The sequence below is a fragment of the Cornus florida genome, unplaced genomic scaffold (genome assembly GCF_030987335.1).
Source record: "Cornus florida cultivar Cherokee Brave unplaced genomic scaffold, ASM3098733v1 CherokeeBrave_3.0.0_Hap2_Chr04, whole genome shotgun sequence".
Taxonomy (NCBI): domain Eukaryota; kingdom Viridiplantae; phylum Streptophyta; class Magnoliopsida; order Cornales; family Cornaceae; genus Cornus; species Cornus florida.
In genome coordinates this window covers 104,574,144-104,589,038 of record NW_026775574.1, presented here as the reverse complement: position 1 = coordinate 104,589,038, position 14,895 = coordinate 104,574,144, and the positions used below count along the sequence as shown (strand labels likewise).

At 34.7% G+C, this 14,895-nt stretch overlaps 1 protein-coding gene across 1 annotated transcript; it reads left to right on the top strand.

The window, feature by feature from the left end:
- Positions 1 to 844: 844 nt before the first annotated feature.
- On the top strand, positions 845 to 5,457 carry LOC132304442 (uncharacterized). Its single transcript, XM_059802114.1, has 3 exons — positions 845 to 1,024; positions 2,530 to 2,954; positions 4,363 to 5,457. Exons 2-3 carry the CDS (start codon positions 2,574 to 2,576, stop codon positions 5,197 to 5,199), a joined length of 1,218 nt encoding a protein of 405 aa, XP_059658097.1. The 5' UTR covers positions 845 to 1,024; positions 2,530 to 2,573; the 3' UTR covers positions 5,200 to 5,457.
- Positions 5,458 to 14,895: the final 9,438 nt, after the last annotated feature.

Here is a 14,895-nt window from a genome sequence, read left to right as displayed (position 1 = left end):
TGCATTATGATATACTATAAATTTTGAAATGTGCGGTTACCATAAAAATAAGATTTGGATTGGTAGATTATTTAAGTGGTCCAAAACAGTCATTGGATAAGTGTCATAGTCGGTACCAAATTCTGTCAAGAAAATCGTTAGTAAATGTTAGAGATAAACATAACCTTCTAACCTTTCTTTTTACAGCATTACTATGGTAATCGCTAATTAGTACAAAATTTTATTATATTTTGTAAATTTTGTTTGGCATAGGTGACTAGGCAATTCATATTCATACTCACTGTTCATATGATGCAATCACAAATGCGTAAATATCTATATTTACAAAATTTAAAAAGTAATAAATAAGGAAAATAATATTTTTTTTAAAAATAAATTACATTTGTGATTAGACTACATCAGACCGAGCTAGCCCATACTAGATAAGCCGGACATGTTATGTTATTAGTATGCGATGAACATGTACCATTTAATCAAAATTTAACCAACTAAAATGTATTGCATCCCAAGTACTCCCGAATAAACCAATTAATTATCAAGATTCATATAGCAAGGGCATTGCAAGTATCATGTTATCTGAATGGTTAAGTTGTTTTCCGTGTTCGACCCTTACAACCCCACTCATCCTTTCTAATCCCTAACCACATTCTTATTGTCATGAAAAAAAAAAGAACAAAAAAAAAAAATAGCGAGGGCGTGCTTAACACTCTCCATCAGGCGCGTGACCATACCATCCCATCTCAAGGCAAAGTCCAGCTACGACACGAATTAGAAGGTTATTCTGTCTGTTCAAGGAATGCGCGCATTACGCACACCTTCTTTTTACGGTGAGTTGAGCAAAACACCAAATTACAAAATTCCCATAATACCCTCTACCTATGTATATTATTTTTACTATAATTATTTTCTCACACAATCTATAGAATTACAAATTCAAATTCCAAGCCCTGAAGGAGGATAGAGAGATCCAAACAACAAACTGACAGTTTATCGGATCAAAGTCTTCCCTCAATTTCGATTAAAGGTCAGTATTTTGGTTTCTAGGGTTTGAATTTGTGGGATTTCAATGCTGAATGATTTATTTTGAGTGTTTGTCAATCAAATAAAATGTCAGAATTTGCATAAGCAGAGTTTAATGAAATTTTCATACCAAAGTGAATATATTTCAATTTTTGTTACATATATTGGGAATTTTATGTATATTTGTTATATGTATATGTCAATCAAATAAAATGTCAGAATTTGCATAAGCAGAGTTTAATGAAATTTTCATACCAAAGTGAATATATTTCAATTTTTGTTACATATATTGGGAATTTTATGTATATTTGTTAATTTTTTTTTTTTTTTTTAAAAAAACTAAATTCACTGAACAGGACAACAAGCAGAGTTTAATGAAATTTTCATACCAAAGTGAATATATTTCAATTTTTGTAACATATATTGGGAATTTTATATATATAACAAATATACATAAAATTCCCAATATATGTAACAAAAATTGAAATATATTCACTTTGGTATGAAAATTTCATTAAACTCTGCTTGTTGTCCTGTTCAGTGAATTTAGTTTTTTTTAAAAAAAAAAAAAAAAATTAATTTAATTGGTTTTATTTAGTTTTTAAAATATTATTCATTTAAGTTGATTAGTTTTGGGTTTTAGGAAAGATTTTGATTGCTGTTTGGTTTAAGTATAATATAATTACTAATATCTGTTAATTTTTTTGGGTGTTTATATAACAAATATACATAAAATTCCCAATATATGTAACAAAAATTGAAATATATTCACTTTGGTATGAAAATTTCATTAAACTCTGCTTATTGTCCTGTTCAGTGAATTTAGTTTTTTTTTTTTTAAAAAAAAAAATTAATTTAATTGGTTTTATTTAGTTTTTAAAATATTATTCATTTAAGTTGATTAGTTTTGGGTTTTAGGAAAGATTTTGATTGCTGTTTGGTTTAAGTATAATATTATTACTAATATCTGTTAATTTTTTTGGGGTGTTTTATTTTTTATTTTTTATTTTTGGGTTTGAAGAGGGGAAGGGGTAGTTTCTTGCTAATCATCCGGAAATATCTGATGTTTAATAAATCTTAGATTAGATCCTACAAATTTTTTTTATTATTTTTTTATTTTTTTAAAAAAAGGTATATGACACATAGCCTTGTGCATAGAAATATTTGTAGAAGCTTACACTTAATCTAAGGTTCTGTTACTGATTTGGATTTCGTCATTGTTTTGAAGTCATGTCATGCCAGATGATGTCTTGAAAAAAATAAAAAAATAAAATAGAGAACCTTTATCATGAACATTTTTTTTTTCACAGATGTTTAAATAGTATATTACAGGAAACTTGTGCTGTTCATCATTCATAATCGAGTCCGTAAATCTCAATTTCAGTGATGATTGGTTTAAGAAATTTTCTTTTGTGTTGGTTGTTTGTTTTTGTATTTATCAATTTTCTTATGGAATGAATGGGATTTGTTATTTAATGGTACAAATTTTAATATTCTTGGTTATGACAGGTTTTGGGTGATTGGATTTGTGTTACCAGTTTACCATATTCGTCATGAGGTTCAAGAGAGGGAGTAAAGTGGAGGTTATGGGCAATAAGGAGGTGTCCTTTTCATGGCGTTCTGCTGAAATTATTTCTGGCAATGGGCATACTTACAGTGTAAGGTATGATAGTGAGATGGCTGTGGAGAGAGTGTCTAGGAAGGCTATCAGGCCTTGTCCTCCTCCCATCGAAGGTGTTGAGAGCTTGGTGGCTGGTGATGTTGTAGAGGTGTTTGATGACATTTCGTGGGAATTTGCTACAGTCTTGAAGGTTTTGGGTGTGGATTACTATCTGGTGCGGCTACTTGGATTTTCTCAGGAATTGAGAGTTCACAAATCCAACATCAGGGTGAGGCAATCTTGGGAAGATGACAAATGGGTTGTGATCGGGAAGGTAGTCCTTTTATCTGTGTTTGTTCCAGTAATCCTTCCATTCTGCTTTTCTTCTTCTTTATGGTTGTCAAACTGCACTATTGTATGAAGGGCCTGGCATTGTTTTACTTAGTACATTCTTAACTGCTTTGCGTTGTGGCTAACACATTTGCAACATGTTTCTTAATTATAATTTTTTTCACTAAGGAAAGTGTTTCTTAGTTCTTATCTGATTACTACTAGTTCGTTTGATCAGATTTCCCACTTTAACATAGTGGTTCTTTGTTGGAAAATAATTATATGTTATATCACTCCTTGACAAAAACGTTGCTATATTTGGGCAACAATTTGTTTGCCAAATTTGTATTTGACTTTCCGTGTAATTCCTTTATTATAAAATACTTGCAGAGCTAGAGATTTCTATTCTCTAGCTATAAGTCTGTTCAATTCACCTATAAATAGAGGTGGTTATTGTAAACAAAATTATGAGAGAATGTGATGAAAGAGATGTAGTCCTCTGGGCTCTTTGTGTCGTGGATGTAACCTCTAGTGGTTGAACCACGTTATTTTCTTGTGTTCTCTATGTTTTAATTTCTCTCTTCAACTTTTAATTTTCTTTCAACATGGTATCAGAGCAGGTTGCTATATACTTGTCTTGGATCTTTGGGTCTTGGATCTTCGGATCAACTTGTCTCGGATCTTGGATCTCCGGATCAACTCGTCTTGGATATTTGGATCAACTTGTCTTGTCTTAGATTTTCGGATCTTTGGGTCTTAGATTTTAAGATCAACTCGTCTTGGATCTCCGGATCAACTCGTCTCGGATATTCGGATAAACTCGTCTCGTCTCCGATTTTCGGATAAACTCGTCTCGTCTCCGATTTTCGGATAAACTCGTCTCGGATCAGATTTTCGAATCAACTCGTCTCGGATCAGATTTTCGGATCAATTTGTCTCGGATCTCCAGATCAACTCATTTAAGATTTGCTCGTCTTAGACTCTCGACAACTTCATATTTTGTTTCAAGTTGAACAAAATTAAGAGAGAATGTAAAGAAAGAGATGTAGCCCTCTGGGCTCATTGTGTCGTGAATGTAAGCCCTGGTGGCCGAACCACATTATATTCTGTGTTCTTCATGTTCTAATTTCTCTCTTCAACTTTTATTTTTCTTTCAACATTCTTGAAATGGTTCCTTTAGATGCATGTGTTAATGGTTTTGATGTCATCCTTGAAAAGAGTTTAGCATTTTCAATTTATAGTTTTTTTCAGTTATTTACATATATTAGGCCTTTTGGACTTCAAAAAAGTGCACTATACTCCTAGTACTTGTGTTTGTGCATTTTTTATATTCAAATGCTTGAAATTATTGGTTCTTATTTACTATACTGGCCTTTGCATTGTCTGATCATATGTTGGCTGCCTTTCTACAGGGTTCTGGAAGAGGTGGAGATTTGAAATCTAAGAAACTATTAACTTCAAATTTTCTTGAGAAGGCGAGTTTCCAAGTGCCACAAGCCAATAGCAAGATTAAACTGCAAGCAGGAGATGATTATTCTGCCGTTCAGAACAATGTTGGGTTGGAGGAGACTCATGTAACCTCTTCTAGGACGCTGAAGAGAGCATCCCCTTATTGCTCGTCTCTTATTGAAGCTTATACAGGGAATGGTCAGAAAGTAAGAGCAATTGAGAAAGAGGGTAGGCGTGAACGAGAATTTCCGGCCCCATTATTGGAAAAGGTAGATGCTGTTGCTTACCCACGAGAAAATCTGGGTGAAAAAAACATGCATGCTTCCTTTAACAATAGATCAAATGGATATTATGAAATGGAGAGGCCAAAATTAAATGGTGATGTCAGCTGTTCCCTTGCAAGAAGTCTAGAACCTAATGATTCTGACAGTATTGTGTGCTCTGTTGGTAGTTGTAGTGTTACTAGTGAGAGTCCAAATAAGTGTCCTAGTCAATTTGTATCAGTTCGTTGTCAAAATACAGATAATCTATGTAGTGATGCAGAATCTTCTTATGGCTCAAGAGATGAGGAAGAAAGTTGCTCCCTTCCTCCAGAGGAGGATGTGGCAGCAAGTATCCATAGGTTAGAGTTGCATGCTTATTGCTGCACTCTGGAGGCATTGTATGCTTGTGGTCCCTTAAGTTGGGAACAAGAAGCATTGTTGACAAATCTCCGGATTATGCTCCATATATCAAATGAAGAACATTTGATGGAGCTGAAGAATTTAATTTCTTCTGGAACTGGTATTTATATTAGTTAACAGTTAATGGAGCGATTTCTCTTTTCTTTTTAATTTTATTTTTATGGTAGGATTTTGTTTTGTCTTTAGTGTCCACACAACATTGTAAGAAGCAGAATAATATTTTACTTTTGATAGCTTCTGTCTCAGTTATCTAAATGTCTAAGTTATCTAAACAGAAACTGTCTAGACGGCCCTCCTTTTTTTGTAACTCGTGAACTATGTATCAAAATTCTTATGAGGAAATGGATGTAACCAGTGCCATCCTGGTTTTGTTTAGTCTTCTTCGGCTCATAATATGTAATAAATTTGTAATAAAGATCTTGAATATATTTTCAGTTATTATATAGGCTTGTGATCCAAAAGTACCATGTGTAATTGGCAAATAACCAAAATACAGTCTCCATTTTCCAAATTGCATCTTTGCAGGTGTTGTATCTGAGAAATACATGAGAAAGGATTTATATTTTCATTTGGTTTCATATATCTGCCATTAACTTCTGTTGTCATTGGAAATTTTGTATGCTTTTGTTTTTGATGATTGTTTAGAAGGGGGTTGTGGTCTAGTTCTTCAACTCCCACTCCGTGTGTATTTGTGCATGCATCAAATTCAGCTGGTCATGTTTAATAAAAAACATTTAAGCTTTCCAATTAGCGATTAGCATGTGTGCATTGAATTTGAACTTTGGATATTAATGATGTTATAAGATGTCCAAAGCTGATGGGAAGTGTGTGAATTGCTTTACTCTTTGTAATCCTTTTCATTACATTCTATTGGAGCCATGGCAATAGTTGATGTGAATAACATGTTGAAGAGTATGCAGTTCTTTCATGTTTTTTGGTTTTGATATAAATATAATTCTGGTTCAAATTTACAATAGCTTTGATTTCCACACGGTTTGGCAGCGCTTAAAGTGCCCTTTTGAGGATTTTATTGATGAATCCCCTGCATTTTCCAGGGCCAGAGTTGGAGGCATGCATCTCTTGCTTCCAAAGGTCTAAAGATGATGCCCGCTTGTGCCACATTTCTATTGGCCTAAACAATGGGACATATCTGCATCCACTTTCGTACAAATGAGACAATTCCTGGCCTGCCATGGTATCATTGTTTAATATGGCTTATTGATGCATCTCATTTCAGAACAGCTTTGAAACTGTGTACATATGTTCTGCTGAAGGAAGTAAAATGAGAATTTCAAAAAAGCTGCCATGAATGTCCTAATATGGAAGGTTTTCTTGTCAAACTCTCAGTTCATATATACAATATTAAACTGTTTGCATACTGTTCTATGTTTTACTCCATTTATATTGCAGTAGTTCACTGGTGCACAAAGTTATCTGGTTTTCAATTGCATGAAATAATTCCATTCTTTAATGTGGTTTTATTTCATTAAGTTGCTCTTCTGGGAAACACTTGAGGTAGGGTGATTCTAGTCCTGAGTTGTATTTAATATATGAGGTCCTTTCAGAAGCTTCAGGATGCTTTAGTGACTGCATTATCACATGAAGGTGATAATGCTTATTATTAGTCAGTCAATTTGCACATATGGTGCATGTAAATATAAAAATATTATAAATACAAATATGCTAATAAATTAAAAAAACTTTAATTCTTCGGTGAAATTTTAATATGTAAGCTTTACAACTATATGACTTAATATCCTAAAATAGTTGTGTATGTTCTGCTGGTAGTTGTAGCCTTATTAGGAGTCCAAATAAGATTGTGGCATGCTTGAAAGGAGAGGAAAATATAAGGCCTTAGCTCTTATTCTTTTTCTCACTTGTAGTTAGACCATGAGTTTGTGGACATCTTTTCCTCCTTTCTGTTTTTCAGAGAGATTAAGTTGTTTTCTCTAGCAAATGTAGTTGGACTCTCATGTCGATCCGAATGAATCATTCTTTGCACGGAGGTAAATCTTTGCCTGCTAGGGAAGAGGATAGCAAGTTAAAATTTTTGTCTCGGTGGGACGTGTATTTTTATTACTATGAAGGTTAACACTTGTAGGCTTTTCAAACTTGACCTTTTATTTCCCTACAACGTCCCTTTCTTGGTTTTTGGAATTTAGAAGGATATTGCTTTGAAGATTTGCCATTCCTGTGGAAATCTGGAGCATTTGGCACGAATGGGACCTTGAATTGTCTGTCGAGGCCTGTGCTTCTTATCAGGAAACCTCCCTTTCCCTTCAAAGTTGAGTTTAAGCTTCATTGGGGAACGCTAGGGATGGGTGCTTATCCAAGGGACACACAAATATTATTCAATAGTACCTATCTAGACCAACAAAAGCCTATTTGTGGGCTTCATAAATTTGGAACACATAATGCTATTCAGAATACATCCTAACCATATGGTACCATAAAAGCCTAGATTTTATTTTAAAACCATTTAAAACTGCTACAAATTAAAAATGCAGCATATTATTTCTAAGGAGTTCTAATAGAAGTGATTGCGTATATCAATTCTAGGTCTTGTATCAATCCCAGAGAAAATGCATTCTTGATGGATCTTGGCATGTGACCTGGCTCTTGCAAGAATTTTTTAAACTTGTGTCTGGCAAATGAACCTTGCTGATTTTTTATAACTGGAAATGATGACAAAGAAAGAGAAGAGATGAGAGGGTGGCGGTGGAGGTGGGAAGTAGAAAGAACATAGGAGAGATCACCATTCGCGCATTATGTCTTCCAAGCTTTTCATTCATGAGAAAAGAAGAGATGATAACTGAGGGAGAATGAAAGTGACTTCAATGCCTCTCAAAATATCCATAGAAGAGAGATTGAATTAGAGAAGGGTAAGAAAGACTAGACAGGAAAGAAAGAAAGCAGAGAGAGAGAGAGAATGCAATGCTCTTTCAATTTTCTTCAGTTCTTCTTGAGGATTAATCCCCTTTAAAACCAGTAAATCTTATCCCCCACCTCCCAAAAAAAAAAAAAAAAAAACCCTAAAATTGTAAATATAAAATCCAGATTTTATTTTAAAACTCAGTAAAACTCCTAAAATATTAACAATCAGAACTACTACAAATGTGGTTCATTTGATTTTTCATTTTACTAAGTTATAGGGGGTCCTTGTCATACAAGCTTTGTGAAATTTGAGAGACCATGTAACAAATTTTTTTTTTCAAAACCATATTTAATAAATTGGCATGATATATGTAAAATTCTTGACTTCTTTAGGCGTCTAAACTACCATTTATATAAACCTATATCCAAAGTTGCAGCTTTTGATACACAGAATGTTAAAAAATAGTTGATTACTCTGGGATGTCATATTGTCCAATGAGATACCACACCAGTTATTCCTTTCCTCTATTGACTTGGAGAAATTGGATGCAACAGGAGGAAAAGGTTCAGTTTTTTGGCAGAACCATAGAATTGAAGCAATGCAGAGTATCATTATTAGACCAAAATGTTCTGATATCCTGTGATGATCCCTTTGGCAGGCGCATGGATTTTTATTTTGAGTTCATTTATTATGAAGGATTGTTTTCCTGCGATTTTGGACATCTATTCTAAACAATCTTCACACTATTTGTGATGTTGTGGCCCGAATCTGGTTCCGGGTCGCATTGACGACCCATTTTAGGCCTGACGACCCGTCAATTGAGCTTTGTGTGGGTCCTGGACCCTATTTAGTACTCTCTTGTAGCCCGATATATAAGGAAGTTTAGGGTTTGGAGTGGGACATTGAGAGACATTGGAAATCGCAGAAAAGAAAGTGAGAGTGAGAGCTAGGGTTTGGGAGCTGAAACTTGTAATCTCCATATTTTCTCATGGTGAATTTGTTCACTGGATCTTCACCGTGGACAAAGGTTTTGCCGAACCACGCTAAATCTTTGTGTTCTTTGTGTGTGGTTTGTTTATTTTCTGTCATGTTTCTTGGGTTCACTGTGTTTGTCGTAACCCTATTATGAAGGATTGTCAATTTTCTTTTGCTTGTTAAATTAACTTTTTTGAGGTTTATTCATAATGCTTCTGAATTTAGTTAATAGTTTTATGAAGTTGTGCTTCGTCCTCATGACTTAGTTAACATAAAAACGAGAATAAGATGGAAGCAAATATATGAAGGAAATATTGCAACTATACTCCTGTATGAACTTCCTTAGTTGTGTGACAAAAGTTAAGGAGCTTGTTACCAGTCACAGTCATATCCTGATAACAAATCATTTGCAATGTTGAAACATTTTTTCATGTCGAAGGGCAGAATACTGATACCATGATCACTGTAACTTACGAAGCCTTATCCCAATTGTGTGTTGGGAAACACTTGGAGAAAAATCTCTTTGCCTTACCTAGGGAAAAAAAAAGGGTTCTCTTTGCAATTCCAGCTTGTTAGAAGCCGTGATCTCACTCACATTACTGGATTTGTGATTTTTTTTATTAATTCGTTTATGTCATTGTCGTCCTTTTATTTGGTGTTGTACCCGTATTATATTACTTTAAGAACAGATTTATTTGGTGTCATTTCCTTTTATTAGATCAAGTTCTAATTCAGAAACAATTAAACTATTTGCTCTCTTTTTTCCCCACAACTTGGTTTTAACCATTATAGCAGGGACTTGGAAACTACACAAGATATAAATTCATACGTGTTGATGTGGCAAGGACACAACAATGTTCTCATATATTTTTACACATACACTTATATGGTCAATAGATTAAATTTTAATTTATTTAAACATTTTTGACCAAATTTATAATTTTATAGGGAAATGCTTATTTTTTTCCTAAATATATATATATATTATGCTACATGTTTGACCTGTGGCAGCTATATGTACAATTCTACTCAATAAATTTCTTTCTGGACTATTTTGGTGTGGGGGCAGGATGTACCTTTTCAACTTTCTAAAGTATTCCCAACATTTTTTTTTCTGAGTGTGAGCATCTGGTTTGACGCTGACGTGATTTTTCTGAGGAAGTTTCTAATCTAAATAGGTTTTAAATGCACTACTTATAGGATATTTTGATTTTTTCTGGAGTCAGTTTGAAGCTTGTCTTGATAAAATCTATATAAATGTGAATTTATTGAATTTCCATTACAATAAGAAAACGTGCATTATACTTGATTTTACTTTGCACATCAGTCAGTCTACCTACCAAAACTTCGTAAGTTATGTCAATTATGATTGGAATGATTGATGATTCAATAATTCAAAACTACATACTATCTGGCATTCCCAATAGTGGTTTCTTTTCCTCTTGTATGTTTTTAAATTGAGGATTTAATCAAGCGGATATTTGGAATAATATAGGGACACGTGAGAAGGAGTTTAAAGGAGAATGGTGATGCACATTGATCAAACAGGGTACCTCTTCCAGTCTTATGGAAATGTATTTATTAACTTAGGAGTTTTAGGACTAACTCGAAAGAGTGCAGTTTGTGCTTTATTTTACTAAACAATTTAAATTGAATTTTGTAGTTCCAAGTGGATTAATTTGAGTAACATTTACTTGGTGAAATGTTTAGTTGTGTTGTTGTGTTGCTTTTGAATCAAAGAAACTATTTTGTTTCTTTATGAGTGGCTGAATGGTGTACTGTTTACATTTTAATTTTATCCTAGGCCCCTTACTGTTTGAACTGTGGGTGATGAAGATATATTTCTTCTGTTTATATTAATCTCATTGGGATAAAGACAGTAAGATATCTGATTACATGTAGGAGATTAGTAAGCGCAACAATTAGATGTGTGTGAAGGAGCAGTTCTCCTTATTTTTTTTTTTAGCTACACTTTTTGGACGTCATAATCACAAATTCACCAGAGGTTAGTTTTGGTCTATTCTATGTTGTGTAGAATATAGGTCCCAGAAACTTAAATTTAACTCAAAACTTTATATGTTTTGAATGGGTTGCTTACAGTTTTAAGGAGAAAACGTTATTCCTCCTCAGAAAAAAGGGTGAGAATGAGGTTATAGTTCCCTGGAAGTTTAAAAAAAATAGAAAAAGCTTTGCAGCAAGGTTAAAATGATTTTAGAAATTTGTTGAAGATCTTTTATATTTTTGCATGTTTTTAAATTTATTTATTTTTGATAAGTAAGTATTCATTGAAGCGCACCCAAAAGGGCGACGGGTCCCAGAATAACTGCACAAAAAATATAGCCTCAAGCTATCAACAAAAGACGAAAGAATCTCGATAGATTTACAATTAGAATCCTGAACCCAAGAGAATAGAGAACTAAGAACAGAATTTCTAACCATCCCCTAAGGAGACTCCATCCCATCAAAGGATCTCCTATTCCTCTCCTTCCACAAAGCCTACCACAAGCATGGGGGTGCTACCCTCCACGCATCTCTGACTTGCGGTTGCACACATGGCAACCATCCTAGGCGTCAGACTCAGGCATGACCCACTGGATCCTAGCCATCCATAGCTCTGGGACAATGAAGAAGAAGAAGATGATCCACTAACTCCTCGGCCCGCTTGCACATACAACACCAATTGACAATAATTCAACGTCTCCTTCTCAGATTGTCAATGGTCAAGATCATCCAGAGCCACTGTCCAACCAAAAATGGCCACCTTCAGGGGGCTCGCAAGCACCAACTTCCCTTCCACAGAGTATCCATCAAATGACAATAGAATGAGCGGACCTAAAATCTCCCATGGTTTGTACCTGCCCAGAGCCACTCATTCGTCCACCTCCTGAAATAGACTGATTATAAAGCATAGCCAAAAACTCAACCATCTCCTCCACCTCGCAATTATGCAAAAATCTCTCAAATTGCACATCCCAGAACAATCTCCCACCATCAAGATAATAACAATGAACGACCATCGCTTGCCTATCAACTGCAATCCCAGCCAATCCCAGAAAGACTCTCACAAGCGACCTCTCACCGCACCAAGGGTCATCCCAAAAGCTGATGAGGTGCCATCCCTCAAACGGATATGCTTGGAGAATCCATCCCAACCCTTTCTGATGCTCTGCCTGTTTTTGAAATTTACCTAGTTTTTTTACTTAGTCACACTATTACTGCCATTGTGTTACTTTAATTTTATTCTCTTTGGCCTGGTTGCTGATTCAGTTTACAAGTGTAATATAATTTTACTCTGTTATGTTTTGTACACTTGGTATTGAATACCTTTTTGGTTGAAGATTAGATTTTTTAATTCAGAAGTGATACCTATATCAAAGGGTGCAAGCTTCCCTAGGCACTATGTGCAAGATATTGACATGAAGTCTATGATAATTAAATTAATTTGAATAAATTTCATTAAAGTGCATACTGTTATAATTTATGTTCTTCAAAAGGCTTTTGGAGTTGATGGATACTAAATTTTGGTCTTATAGAGCCAGTTTGTTGCGCGCACTAGTCTTCATGTGTTTCTGTCCTTATTAATTTGATTCTGGATGCCAAGATTGGGCTTTAAAGGGGAAAAAATTGCAGAACCCAGATTATGGAAATATAGGTAATTTAGAAGATTTAAAACAATAAAAGTTATGGTTTGATTAGAGAGCTAGGTATGCCTTTCATGTGTGGAATAAGCCCTGGGGAAATGTAATACATGGTTGTCCCTGGAAATGGGCTTTTAGCAATAGGATATATTGTTGAATAGAATTCTCGAAATCCAGGGTTTAAGAGATGATGACTAAATGAATGTGTAGTTGATAATGTCTCAAAGAAATGATTCAAAAGTATTAATTGCTGGGAACTTGAAATCATTTTTTCCTCTTTAAATAAGGGAAGAAAGCCAGTTTGTGAAAAGCTTAAAATTAATCTTGGTTGCAGCAAAAAGGGTAATGTTAGTTGAGGGATGCCGATTATGTCATTGTAGTCATTGGAAGGTTTTGTTTACAACATGGTAATGACCATCCATATGATACGCGTATTTATATGTTTTTTCAATGAATTTTCTGTACAGTTAAGTGTAGGAAGAAAATATTTATATGGATCATTCTTTAGGGAAGTGATGGCATTTAATAATATGTCTTTATGTGCATTTGAAGCTCAACTTTTACGACAGTACCAGGCCTATAGAAATTGACATTATCCTAAAAGATGCACTTCCATTGAAGCGTTTTCCTCAATCTTGCTGATGGAATGAACATCTAATTTCTTTTTTTTTTTTCCTTTAAATTTGAAATATTCCTTTGCATCGGTAATTATGAGCAAGGGCAGCGGGCCTTTTCACAATGGTAAGGTTGCTGCATTGTGATCTAGAGGTCACGTGTTCCAAACGGGAAACAATCTCCCCACATGGAGGTAAGGTTGCTTACATCTAACAGCCAACCACCACCCCACCCCACCCCCCCGGGATCCCGCAATGGCGGGAGACTCTTGCACTAGGCTAGCCCTTTATCGATAATTATGAGTAAGGAAGTCAATAACGTGCTTTGGCAGAGTAGTGAAGGTGTATGAAAGGTCAACAAGAAAGGCTAGATGCTGCAAATTGTTCATTGCAGATAATATGCTTTAGATAGGGCCTATGGAAGAATGTAAGATGCACTTTTCGAATTTCTTAGATGATAGATAGTTGAAGCTAGAGCAAGAAGTAGTTGGGAAGATATTTTAAGTGCTGAAATTGTCTAACTTAAGCCTGAAGGAAGTCTTGTGTTTCATTATTCTCCTTTTGAAAATGCTTCTATATTATATCCTAGTTTAGAAGTTGTAAAGAGCAATAACCATCTCTTCCCTTATAAATCTCATTATAAGCATTTGTTATGCCTGTCATTGATCTGTCCTATTTTATTTTGTCTCTGGAGTACGACTAATATATTACTGGTCAGCATAAGAGTTTTGTTTCCTTAACTATACACATCTGTTCTAGTTTTGCTTGTTTTGTTTAGAATTTAATTTGCTGTTGCTTGGTACAGCTGATTTATGCGAACTGTTTCACACTTCATTTCATTAACTGATTCTCACCTTTCTAATTGGGCTGTGTGATCATTAAGACCTCTTGTTTGACGATGTTGTAACAGTTCTTTTGGCGTTTCTTTGCAGGACTTAATGTTTTTAGGGTTTGAATGGAGGTCAACACCTTACAGATCCTCATCCATTTTCCTGGCTTGGGACTGGCTCTGCAATATCAACGGTGAGTAATGAGGTCTTTTGCACTTACGCTGTATCATACTCTTACCAGTTTATGGTTACCGCAGAACAAGTTGGAGGCTTTTTTTATTTTTATTTTATTAGAAAAGAAAAATAAATAAACTACGGGGTAGTCAATGGGGGTAATAAGCAATGCACAAAAGCTTAGGAATTGGCAAAACCTTATCCCAGATGCTCGGATGGCTTTATGAATCAATTGAATACTGCCACATACCTCAAAGAAAGGGACCAGATTCAATCAATTAATAAGATAGAAATGAAAGCAGATTACGAAACAAAAGAAGTTCCCATCCGTATAAACTAAACAACCTTTTTGTTTACAGGAAAATAAATTCCTGGCATTTTACTTGCCAAAAGAAAATTCTGGAATTTAACAAATAGTGCCAAAGATTGGGTTTCGACCAAGTTCGCTCCTTACAACACCCATGATAAATGGGGACTTGCGCTGAATGATATCTATCTGTTCAATCTTGCTAGAATTCATCTGTTTCTAGAAATAATTTTATATAAGCTCCTCTCACCAGGGTACCATATATATTTACATGGAGTGGATTTATAAAAATTCTAATTCATCAGAGAAACTTTGAGGAGAGCTCTGCGCTTATTAGAAACATGCTTGGGTCCAAACATGTGAAAGGTTGGTTGTGGTAGTGGTTTTTGGGCTTACCTTT